Raw genomic sequence first — 13152 nt, forward strand, 5'->3', positions numbered from 1 at the left:
GTCTACGCGTGGGGAGCGCCGGAAGCGGTGGGAGGAGGCGCGGCGCCAGCACCGGGAGCTGCCCTGCCGCTCGGCGGGAGCCGGAGGGGGAGGCGGGTGAGCGGCGGGGACGGGCCGGGGTGGGGGCGGGCCGTGCCCGCGGGGGGTGCCGCGGAGCGGGATATCCTCGCTTCCCTCCTCCGCGAAGCGAGGGTGATACTTCATCGCGTCAGAGCCGCTCGCGTGGCCCGCAGCGTCGGCCCGCGGGCAGCGGCGGTTGGCGGCCGCGGGAGGCGGTTGGCGGTACGGGGCCGTGAGGGGGCCGCCTCCCCTCCTCTCCCCGCCTCTCTCCGCCCCGCTGCCAGGACGCGGGGGGCGGCCGCCGAGGCGCCGGAGGGGCTCGACCCGGGAGCCGGCACCCCGCGGAGACACCGGGAGCCAGCCTCCCCCTTCCAGCGCCTGCGGGCAGCCCCCGACGGGGGGCGGCAGCCTTCGGTCCCCCGGGTAGCTGGGGAGCGGGGGGCCGGGGGTGGGAGGGTCGCCGCTCCCGGGGACGCCGCCGGTGCCTCCGCCCGAGGGTCGCTGCTGTAAACCCTTCTTTTCGGTCCTTTCCAAAACCCGTGCGTGGCGGGGGATGGTGGTTTTCAGCTTGATTTGCGGTGTTGCTTCAAAGGGAAGGCTATTACTCCTGCATACTTAAGAGACTCATTTCAAACTCTACTAACTAGCTGGAGGCTGTGTAAACCTCTTTGCAAACACTTTCAGTGAGGCTTCTTGTGGGTATGGCGGTGCAGAATCAGTACCTTTATGTTTCTAGAGGGATAACGTAAGTCGTAGGTGTGTCACTTAGCTGATTTCCTTAAAAGTACTAGAATAGATCTTTACACCTAGCCTGACAATAGGGTGGCCTGTACTATATTTCAAATCTTTATTAGTATTTAAACACTTTAAGTCTGGTCTCTGTGGTTCTTTGTTATATTGCTTAGGTAAGCTCTTTACAATGCATTAGAGGTTTTCATGGATAGTCTTATAATTCTTTGTCTGAGGCATCTGGGACTAAAAGGGAGCAAAGACTGTCAGAAATACGCAAAAAGATGTGGAAACCCACAGAATCTGTGCAAGCAGTGAGTAGGGTTTGACACACTGATTTTCCCTGGGCGAAATATTCAGGGTTGGTTGGTACTTTGAAGTGTAAATGTTGAAAGCATTGAAGTTTTGCCCTGTTATGGCAGCAGTATGGTGAGCTGACATATTTTGTTGTCAAAATGTTTGTGCTGCAAGACGGAAAGCCATGCTGGAGGCAGTGATCCATACAGTTGTTTGCATTGACGTTGCTAACGTAGGAGCCCCATCGCAGCCTGGCAGAACACTCTTTTCGTAGTATTGACACTGATGAAGGATGGGATGTTGGTAACTGCAGGTGTTCAGGCAAAGATAAGCGGTTATACATCAGTCATTGTATTAATACATCCCCCAATGCATTGCCTCCATTGCTTTTGCTCCCGGTGATATATTAGAATGATGTGGTAAAAACAGTGAACCAGCTGGATTGTAAATCCTCATCTGAATGCTGCTGCTGTTAATTTTATTCAGCTTGTGCATTTCTGGCTTTTTTTCCTTCTTGAGTTGGGAGTTAATTTGACTTTTGTGGTCAGTGCTTTCTTAAATTTTTTTTTTTCTTTTTTTTTCTTTTTTTCTTTTATTTTAAGTCAAAATTGTTGTGAACAGGTCAGGAGAGATTGGAAGAAAGCCTTTTCCTTCAATTTATTTGGTATGTAGGCTGAATATGCCTTGACTTGTTGCAGTCGTGCTTCTAATTGCTTTCGAAAAATCTTATGGCTTAATATTTGTTATTAGGAAGAGATGGATTCTTTTTGTATCCCTGTTTTTTCTTAATGCCTCCCTCACAGTATCTTATGAACTGTCATGGTGGATTTTTCCCTCTGCTTTTACACCTGCTTTTTCATCTTACCAACAGAAGACTATGTCTATTTTGTGTTTTCTGCCTGTCACAAGTAGGGGGGAGGAGGAGAAAGTGACTTTTTTTCCCCAAACTTAGTTTTATCTGCCTGTCTTCCTGTCGAGGTAAGAGATAGTGGAATGTCTTTGAAGCACTATCAAATACTGATTCTAATTGTCAGAAGAAAAAGCATTGTTTTCCATCTTTCTGATGTCCTCAAAGCAGTGATTGTTGCAAAATTGGCCATGTTATTTCTAAAAAGTTACAATTCCTAAGCATTTTTCCTAGGTCTTACTCATACAAAAGCATCTAAACTTTTTTTGAGAGCTTTCCAAAGCTGAGGAGAGACAGAACTGGCCCACATTTGTCAGTCTCTGCTCTTTGTCAAAGTAACAATATAAAATGAGATATATCCCAGCAGCATCAGAGCTACTGCAGCTGCCTGCCTCTGCATTTGCAGCACAGCATTGGTTTTATGCTTTGTTCACATATGGCAAGATGTAGCCATCTGGGTTAGAAAAGCTGCATGTTTTTGAAACAAAAATGTAGATTCTGCAGAGGGTTGATAGCATATACTGGAAAATTACGGTTCCTGGTGAGGTAGATATTTCTAGCCATGATGAAAATTCATGTGGCAAGTAAGTGTACACAGACAAGAATTTTGTACAAAATATTGCAGAATACTCAAGTGTTTTTGTAAATATGTTGGCTTTCTTCTAGCATATGTTATTTAGAAAGCAAAAAAGAGTAAAAAAATTAATGATTGATAAAGAAAACCCAGTTTACAAAAAATAATCTAAAGTTCAAGTGACCCATGTAACCTGCTTGATGAAGAAACCCTTTTTGTATTACACCAGTTATACTAGCATAGCGCAAGACACAGTGCTGTGATAATCAGAGCAAAGCCGTTCTTGGCACCTGGCCACAGTGGAGCAGCTTGTGCTGCGCTAATAGAATGGCTTCTGAGTACACTGGAGTGTCTTTATTTGAGAAAATAAAGACCTTGCTTTATGGAAAGCAGTCACCTCTGATAAAAAGTAGGAAGAGGTTGTTTAAATTAATATAGAAAGTGTCATGATATTAAAGAAATATCAACTACCTTTGCTGTATATGCTAATAGAAGATAGTCCATGTGAGTGACAATGGTGTTAGGTGTGAAACAATAATAGTTGGGGTTTTTTTAATCTTTGTTTTGGAACAACTTTGTTTTGAGGGAACAGATGAATCTGAATACAGGGTAGTAAACTTGAAGTTTGACCCCTTGAATCCTTATTAATGAAATCTTCTCATATTGATCCTAAGAGTTTAGTCTCTTCATGGCTGTTATTAAAGCTGCGTTAGACCACATCGTTTAAGAAATGGAATTTTTTTTTTCCCTGTAGAAACAGATGAAATGTGCTCAAGATGCTGGGGAATGCATTTTTCTTCTTTTAAACATTTTTTTTTCTTCTGGTATTTTCAATTGCATCCTTACTTTATCTCATTGGTCCCAGATAAAATTTGTCAGTTTAGTCTTCTGTATAAAATTGGTCTCCTCCTACTTTTTTCCTTACCAGCATTTTGAGCAAGTACTTGGTGGCTGATTTTATCTGATTAATTTTCTTCATTTCATTCCTGTAAATGCAAAATATTCTCACTTCTGAGATTTTCCTCCATACTTACTTCTTGTCTGATGGAATTGTGGTGTTTTTTTCTTTTTTTCCTTCAGTCTGTTGGCTTTTGTGATAGTATATCTACCTTTTTCCAGCTTATGTTTTTGTTTTGTCAGAATGCTGGGGATAATTCTTGCTAGTTCCAGTGAGGTCCATCAACAGTGATAAAAACAGGAGATTTATCAGCCTTGCTGCTTGATCATATGACAGAGGGTGTATGTGAATGTCAGTGCCTGCTGCCTGTGATGTGTGTTGGGATATTGGAGGTGGCTTGACTGACAGAGCAGCATGATGTGAAAGCTTGCACCTAGCTTCAGTGGCACTTATCTGAGATGTGTTGCTTTTTGAACATTGTGTTCAGTTAACAAGTTCAGTAACTGCTGCAGGCAACAGGGCGTGGAATTTACTGTATTTATCAACATGTGAAAAAAACCATGAAAACCGTATCTGAATACAGCTTCTGATATTTGCTGTTGGTCTAAAAACTGAGCGAGGCTCACCATCAGGTATCAAAGTCTATGCGCATGTGAGAGGTGCGTGGGCTGTGTTGGGGCAGTCTGGAGTATCAGGTGCTCTCCAGCTGTGGACAGGTAGGGACTGAAGGAACGGTCCACCTTGGGGCAAGGGCTGGGCATGAGGGACCAGCAGCAGTGTGTGTTGAGAAAGAGTGTATGACACTGTTCTAGTGTAACGATTTTGTCTTGCCTCAGCTAATTCTGTCCTGGTACTTGTAAAACAGGAGTATTCAGGTACTGTTCTAGGTACAAAGGAAAGAGGGCTGTGGGGACAGTGTAAGACACTCTCCTGGTAACATGGGAAGGAGAGGGAACAGGGTCAGCCTCGGAACACTTAATGCACGTGTAGCCCCAGTGTGAATTTTTAAGGCTTTAGCAAAAGTCCCTGAAGTAGAGAATGAAGAGAAGTTGAGACAGTTACTGTGAAAGTGCCAGGAAGGTGCTTCTGATGGAAATGCCTGACCAACAGATATGAGCAGTGGTTTGAGAATTATTAACTGTTACATGGAGCACGCTGGCGAGGGCAGGGACAGCAGGCCCTCTAGCTCTTACCCTTACCAAAGCCAAACTGTTGGCTTAGTCAGCTTTTGATTTATAAATCTGTGGCTACATCAGGTTAGTCGTCTGTCTTTGGTTATAGAACATAATTAAGGTCAAGTATATTATAAACTGGAACAAACTTTTAAGAAGATACAAGGCTTATTACAGTTGAGGAAAGAGCTACTTCATCAGTGTTTACTATATATTACCAAAGGGGAAGCATTTGTTAAATCAAACTTTTCATTAATCTCTCATCATATGAAACTGAGTCTTATTTTTCTCTACTTAATGAAAGACAACTAAATGTAAGTTAAGTTACTATATTAAAAATTTTTCTAAGTGTTTTTAAGAAAGCAGTTATAGTAGTTTCCAAAAGCTTTTGCTAACAAATAAAAGAAAAACTTAGACTTGAGGTAATGAGTAAAAAATTATCAAAGGGAGAGAAAACTCTGGAATTTATTAGGAAATTGTTGTATCTAATAATTTGTCATGGGAAGTTTTTTTGATATTATGAATTCAGCTGAGTAGTTTAGATTCTTTCTTAATTGAGTGTAGTGAATTACTCTGTACGAATCCAGACAGATCATGGGGAACGGGCAGTTGAAAGATTTAGGTTTTAAATGTCTGGTTTACGTAAAAGAAAAAATGTACTTATGAATATATATGCTTTTTTTGCTAACTTGAGGGTTGGTTTTTTATAGGTAATTGAATGGATCTTCAGGAGCAGAGTTGCTAAAACTCACAGAAAAGTGAGTGTTCATTGTTTTTCACAAAAACATATCTGACTTGGTGCCACCTCTGTTCACAGTTAATAAATCCTTTTGTCCTATTGGTTCTTAACATCTGTAATAATATTTTTATATAGCCTCATAAGTCTATTTCTAGTTAAGTGTTTTTATTTTGTGAAAGTTGATGTTACCTATTTCTCCTCTGAATATGTCCTGCTGTTTCTTTTTCATATTGATTATTTTTAATAGGTAGAACTACCATTGTGAAGGGAAACTTTGAAAAGTGTAATTCTAGCAATTTCTTATATCTTTTCAGTGATGTATAGTGTATATTTTATCACCTTTATGATCATCAGAAAGGTTTCAGCTTCTCAAATTTGTGTTGTCTAACGTAGCATGACTAGAATATCTTATGGTGATGGTTTATTTCCACCTGTACTTAGTTACTAATTTTGACTTTGAAAGTCACCTCTCTCTGGAAAGAGGAATTTGTATGTTCTGCTGGCTACCAATTTAAAACAGGAAAAATCTGCATGTGAAGAATGCATTTCATCCATATATCCAAAACACGGAGTTTTGTACTAACTGTATGATGTGTTGTGTTTTAACCTCTTTCCAGATGGTTGAGATGTTATAATTCAATTAAAGTTGTAGAAATCCTTCAATCTAATAAATAGGAGTTGAGCGCTTTTTTTTTTTAAAGTTCTCTGCTTTTAGCAGAGCAATATCAAAATTGCTATAAGGTATGTGTGTATGAATTTATATGTACAGCTGGTATCAGCAATATGCATATATTTCAATAGAGCTGTTTATGGCATCTGTAAGTCCTGTAATTTTCTAATTATACTGATTACTGATGATACTAATTTCTAGTTGTTCAGTTTTTCTTGCACATACTGCAAGTTATTTTTGCTTAAAGTTCATTAATTCCTTCTATAACTAGGTAGACTTACACTTTTTTTTTTTTTAATTAGCCCTGTTAAAAGTATGTACAGGGCTTGTGCATAATACATTGTATTGGGACAAGTCCAGGAACCTTTATTTCTGTGTTCACTATCCTTTTATCTATCCATAATGAGTCTGCGTTTGGTTAATTGGATTTTTATTGTCTATAGTGGCATATCGAAGAGATGAAATGTGGTCTGAAGGGCGATATGACTATGAGAGAGTTCCAAGAGAACGTCTCCCTCCAAGGATTCATCCTGATGTAAGTGTACAGTATGTTTCTTGAGCATTATACTGTTATACTGTACCTTTATACCATGACTTGTACCATAAGGGCTGGATTTATGTACATATTTAAGTTCCAGTATACCCCAAGTTCTGTTCTTTTCTCATTCATTTAAGCCAACAATCTAGCAAATGCATCTGCGCAGCAATAGTAGGATGCCTACAAAGTTAACTCTTGGGTGGGTTTTTTTTTTTTTCCTTCCCCAAATCTATTGGAGGTGTTTTAGAATACTTGTATTTTGATCAATTGATCTTTTGGGTGTAATTCTTTGTGTTACTAAACACAGGATTTTTAATAACTTCTGGAGAACCAAAGGCCATACTATGTTGCATTTTTCCCCTGACCTTTTTTTTTATGTTTCTATGTCTTTGAAGTGATTTGAGGTGTAAAAGGACTACTTTCAATGTTGTTCTTGTCACTGATGCAGTTTTTTATTATGATACTTAAAGTACAGAAGGAAATGATTATAACAAATGTTGAAAACACATCTTTGCTAAAGAAACTGTTTTGGAGCCCTGTAAGGGAAATGCTTATCAAGAGAGTATCAACGGAAATCTACTTTGTAGGCATGGAGACTTCTACTGCATGCTATGCTTGTAAAAGCAAATGCAAAAGCTGTGCTTACTCTGCTGTAGCGTAACTTTAGAATGCTTTTAGAAAATCTCTGTACCGAAGAGGTGGGTAAAATTATTTTTTTTTTGTCCTGTGTCTGAAATTTCTGAAGAAGAAAGAAAAGAGGTTGTAGTTTCGTCTTTTGAACTATTACAGCTTAAATAGAAATTTAAGAATAGTTTTTGATACTTCTATTTACATGCTCTGTATTTGACAAAATAAAATTTCAGGTACCTATACCTGTTATCTGGCTTTTAATTTTAAATGTTGGAATAATAGCATAGCTGATTTAGCATACTTTCTGGGTTCCCTCTACTATATTTTCAGCTTGTTGTTTTGGAAGCATACCAGTGCTGGTAACTTGGTAACTGGTTATGTAGTCTTCCCTATTGAGTAGGGTTTTTAGTATTTGGCTGCTCTGTGACATTTTTAACTCTTTTTACAGGCAACAACAAAATTTCTGCATTTTCAGCAAACTGCAAATCCGATAAGTTTGCACAGGGTATTTAGTCAGCTGCTTCTCCAAAATATTTGTCAGCAATAGGACTTGAGGAAAGGCAGGATGTATTTTCATAGATATACTTTTTTTTAAATTGATGTTAGTCAACACATTGCTAATTTAACCATTGCAACAGTGACATTCCTAAATTCCTCTAGTCTTTCAAGCTGTCCAGGGAACAATGCATGGCATATGTGTTATGTTAATTTACTTGAAAATTTAAAAGATATGATGCATTCATTTTGCTGCAAGAATTGACTAGATAGTTCAGTGCTAGCTTTTTATTACATGTGTTTGGAACTGGGGATGAAGGGACTAGCAGAATGCGCTCATTTATCGCAATCAATACTATCCATCTAAACCACAACAACACACCCAGTAGCTGGGCAAACCAAGATCTGGTGTCTCTCTACCTTACTGAAAGATGGATATGAAGCGCCTTCTCATACAGCTCTGCTGTTTCAAGATAATTGTCAGGCGGTTTCTCTCCTTGTAAGCCTGTGCCGTTGTATCTGTGGCCACGTATAGAGGTCTGACTTAATTTTGATGAGTAAAATGCAATTAATTTATTCAATTTATGAATGCATTTAGCATTTGCTGATAGGTTAGTGCATTGGAACTGAGACATGCCAATGATACATAATGAATTATATTTTGATTGAGAGCAAGAAACTAATCTAAAATGGGTGCTATTTATATATCACGTATAGATAGTAGTAGAAACACATGCTTTCAGATCCTGGTAGACAACATAAAGTTGCAAGCACTTGGCGCAATTACCCGTAAGTGGGTAAGCCTTAAGCTTTCATGTAACTATCCTGTATGTCAATACAGTTATGTGATGGGGACTTCTGGATGAGGTTAAAACACAGAGAAGTTTTATTTTAGCTTCAGAGCACATCATCTTTGTAAGACACCAAACTGAAAAAAAGTACTTGTGGAGGATTTCAATGAGGTAAGGGTAGATCAAGCATTGTGGCTGTGTATGAATATGTATGTAGTCTCTATTTCGCATCAGTGTGGCTGTAGACTGGCTTTGGATTGCCCTCTAGTGAATTTGTTGGGCGGTCTCTGAAATCAGAACTAACTTTTTTTGCACGACAGTATTTAGGAGTTTATGAATTTAATGTATTTTTAAAAAAAAAAAACCCAAAAAACCACAAAACCAAACTATTGGTGCATTAGATTGTGACTTCTACTGCTATTAAAAAACTAGTTTATCTTCTCCCCCCTCCAAACTGCACATGCTAACTCAAGTCTTTGCATTTATAGATTGTGGTTTTAAGGCCCATAGACAAAATATCTTCCTAAAGAAAGAAGACTTGAAATACAAGGTCTTGCATTGTTTTTGTTTTTGTTTTGCTTTTTATTTGCAGTTGGCTTTTATAATTCTTGGCTCTAGAAAATTTAATTTGTATCTTTTGCAACTGTGCAATTTGTGCTTAATAAACAAAGGATTTTTTAAATAGTAAATGGTGTATGACACTTTATTTGAAGGAAATACAGTAAATTAATTTTCCATTCTAGCAAAAAGCTATCTAAAACTTGTGTTAAAAGAAAACCCAAGAGTGATAAAAATCTGTGTCACTTGAATCTTCAGACCACCTACTGCATTGTATTGAGAAGGTGCTTATCTATTCAGATTACGAAGCAAGGACTGTCTTCACTGTAATCTCGTAGTGTGGTGGATATTATTGACTTTAAGAAAATTGATAGTATTTTCAAATGCGCACTTTGTTCTACGGGCATTACAGGTGTAACTTTATTGCATTCCTAAGTTAACGTAAAAGTCTCTGAGAAATATCTGTAGCTAATGCTTAAAAAAAAGAAAGTAGCTGATGCTTAGGAAGTAGCTAACGCTGCTGCTTTAAACTTTAAAGAGACTTAAACCATGCTGAAAATTTTCCCTCTATAATTAAACTTAAAATGCCTAAGGATTGCATCTGAATGGTGTCCAATTAGGTTTAATAAACTGGTGTGATTTTTAATGTTTGTCTGTTCCCCTGTGCTATTTCAGCTTCAAGATTATTATAGTCCCATATTTAAAAATAAGTTGTTGTTTTTACTTTTGTGTATTCACTACAGATTTCCAGCTGTTAAAAGCAATATGATTTTGTTTGTTTTGTGGTTTAGAATGATTACCATAGAGTAGTAAACATTGTGCCCAAGAAACCACCACTGCTTGAAAGACCTGGGGATGGGAATTACGGTCGGTATGATGATTATGGTCATGCTGAGTACAGAGACTATGAAGAGGGTCGCAGTTTTGCCCATGACCGAAGAAGTGGCCCTCCACACCGAGGTGTACGTAAGGTGATTCTTCTCACGTTTATGATGTTTATCTTCTCATTGCTGCTTGAATACTGAACAATTAAAATTTTATTTGAGACTGAGCATGGATGTTAGTGCTGTTCTCATAAACTGAAATAGAATGAATAGAAAAACATCCAGGTTTTGATACTTGGTGGTTTTTGCAGTTGCTGTGCTTCTAAGACTCATGTGATTATATGGTAATACCTGTTTGCTGCTTCTTATGGTTCCTAACTGCTCTATTGACTTAAAAAAGAGCCCTCCTCCAGCACAGTGGAAAGCTCAGGGTCTGAACTGGGAAAACAAAATGGCCAGAAGTCCTCTCTGCAATGCAGTGTAAACTTACCTGGATGAGTAGAAGAATGATTGCAAAATCTTTCTATTTAACAAGTCCTTACACATGCAAGTTATTGAATGTTGTCTACCTGTCCTTCTAATTCGCACAGTTGTTAACTTATTTAAATGCTGTCATGATGTTGACTGCATATTTTCTTTTCCCAGTAGCTAGCTACACTTAAGAACAAAATTTATGGTCCCTTTGAAAGATCATTATGGTTCCCTCCTCCAACCCAACTGTTTTGAAATTCTGTAATTACAAGCTATTGATGATAATTTACATTTCAGTGAGGAAATTTTTAAGTCAGTGCCTGTGTATATAGATTGGAAATTTTTGTACTTTTTGTGTTTTATACAGCATTTCAGAGTCGTTCTCTTTAGTATTGGTAGAGGAGGAAAATAAGAGGAATGGGGTAGAGTGAATAAACTGAGAACCTTGCTATGAATGATTAATATTTTCTTTTCGCTTATTAAATGCTTTGGTTTTGCAGTAAATAAATACCATTTGCCAACTAACTGTACCTGACATCTGATATTGAGATACATGTCACACAATTGTTTTGCGTGTGTGTTTTGCAGGATGAATCAGGATACAGATGGCCAAGGGATGATCATCCTATAAGTCGGCAGCCTGAATACAGGTATTTTATAAGACTTTATAGTAGTGCCATGCATAGGCTGGGACTATTTAGGGCATTTTTCTTTGTTATCAAAACAGTTTGGAGAGCAGAACAGTGAAATGCCAGGGATGTGGGAAAGGACATCTGTTGAAGCAAAAAATGATAGTGGAAAAGTGGTTTCCAGTTGTATTGTTTGAAATACAAATTAAATAAACAGTATGACATGAAAGTCTCTATTTTAGTATATTTTTAGTAATGATAGGAGGCATAATGATAACATTTTTAGGATGTTAACCTGGGACTGTAAGTAATTTAGCGCATCTCCCTGATCAGTCATACTTTTTGCATGACTTCAGAGAATTCTTCGGTCTAATATTTGTTTCTGTTACTGCAGTACCTTGGGGCCACAATACAGTGCAAAGATACCTGCACCATTTTAAAGGTTGGTGGGGTAGACCATGGGATTATGAAATTCACCATAGCCTTGTTCTGACCTCCCTGTTTTCTCAGCTGGACTGATGAGTAGATATTTTCATCATACATTATATTAACTTATGTGAGCACTTCTTAGTCCTTACCTTAGGTTCCTATATATGAAATGTAAGGAATAGTATTAAACAGTAGGGCTGTAATATGCATATGCCTGCAATGATTTTTGATATGGGATTATTTGATATGTTAAATAAAGTGCACAGGATAGTGCTACGCTCAAAATTTATGGACAAGGATGAAATTCACCTTAAATATTCAGGCATGAATTAATTGTTAATATAACTGAAATATTAACAGTCTAGTCTAAGAATGTCATCTCATGGCTATACTTTCATATGCCACATCCTGTGTTTCTGCTTCTCCAGGTGTCTGCTATTATAGCAGGCCTGTATTACCATATATTGCATCATGGTGTTAGTCATAAATATCTCATTCTACATAGAATAGCTCATTGTTACTGCTATCTATATAAAAGTATGGTTGTGCTGTACAAAGACCAACAAAAGTAAACCCTGGTCAGATAGAAAAATTGCTGTTAAACCTGCACGATGCTAAAAAGACTTCAGGCAGGTCAGGAAAAGCTCAGACAGAGCAAGCCTGACAAGCTTGCTCAAAGCCTCAGTCTTGAGGCCTTGCAAACTCAGTATGAAGCTGTTAGTAGCAATGGCAATACAGTGCTACAGGGCTACGGAGCTGCAGTAGATATCTGTTCCTTTGAATGTGATGGTTTAGACATAGCCTAACTAGGTTATTGCATAACTTCACCATAAATAAAGTTCTTCATAAACCATAAGGGTCTGTGTGCACTAGATTTCTCTCAAAATTGCATTCTTGGGGCTAGAAGCAACAGTAAAGGATTTTGAAAAGTAGTAAGTGTTTTATAGAAACTTCTGTAAAAATACTTGCATCTTTTCCTCCCACTTTAGAAGATTCAGGGTTGTTTAAAGCTGGGGGGGGAAGACTGAGAAGATTGAGTTAGTGCCAGGCAGTTTATCTTACAGAGAACAAGAGTGGCACCCAGTGGTCAAAAAGATTGTCTTAAATGCATCCTGATTTCTTCCATTTAAAATATGAGGATAAAGTGTCAGCTTGTTCTGTTGAAGGCTTTAAAAATGTGTTGCGTGGTAGGTGATAGTCCCATCGGAGTCTTTATTATGTATTTCAGAATATGTAACTTATACAACCTCAGTAACACTGTGGAAGAACTTCATAAAGATACTTTGTTCACTTGAGGGTATAGGAATGTATTTGCAACTGAATGATGGCCTATTGATTTATTATATAAATACTCATTAGCATGTCAGAAGTATGATAGTACAGAAGAGCACAGGAATAGTAAATAACCTTGGATGTAAAAGATTACTTTGACCAGAAATACATTTTAAAAGATTGCATGGAACATGTCTAAAACATAGTACAAAGTTAGATTTGTGAAGCTAAAGACACTCAGGAAACTTGTAAAGTTAATAGGTTTTTATAGCCAGTACAGTGACTATAAATTCTAAAAAGAATAGCTCTTTTATTGACATAAATAATCAGTTTTTCCTGAGTATTTTTAAAAACTCATTTAGCAGCCGAAAATGTGCTGTAAGAGGTTGTTGTCAATATTCTTTTTAGCATTTCCTCTTAAGCATTAATCATTCACGTTTTCCTGGTTTGATTTTTGGCAACCTAACTG

At 38.1% G+C, this 13152-nt stretch overlaps 1 protein-coding gene across 2 annotated transcripts in view; it reads left to right on the top strand.

Annotated features, from left to right (window-relative positions):
* Positions 1-10: 10 nt before the first annotated feature.
* The window catches only part of PPHLN1 (periphilin 1), a 73372-nt gene continuing 60230 nt past the window's right edge, over positions 11-13152 (top strand). For both annotated transcript variants that reach the window (XM_064448017.1, XM_064448022.1), the window contains exons 1-5: positions 11-96; positions 5348-5395; positions 6490-6581; positions 9850-10029; positions 10942-11003. In XM_064448017.1, coding sequence (XP_064304087.1) covers position 5395; positions 6490-6581; positions 9850-10029; positions 10942-11003 — 335 coding nt within the window. In that variant the 5' untranslated portion in view covers positions 11-96; positions 5348-5394. The remainder of the gene's footprint in view (positions 97-5347; positions 5396-6489; positions 6582-9849; positions 10030-10941; positions 11004-13152) is intronic.

Source organism: Phalacrocorax carbo, chromosome 1 (assembly GCF_963921805.1).
Source record: "Phalacrocorax carbo chromosome 1, bPhaCar2.1, whole genome shotgun sequence".
In the NCBI taxonomy this organism is placed as follows: Eukaryota; Metazoa; Chordata; class Aves; order Suliformes; family Phalacrocoracidae; genus Phalacrocorax; species Phalacrocorax carbo.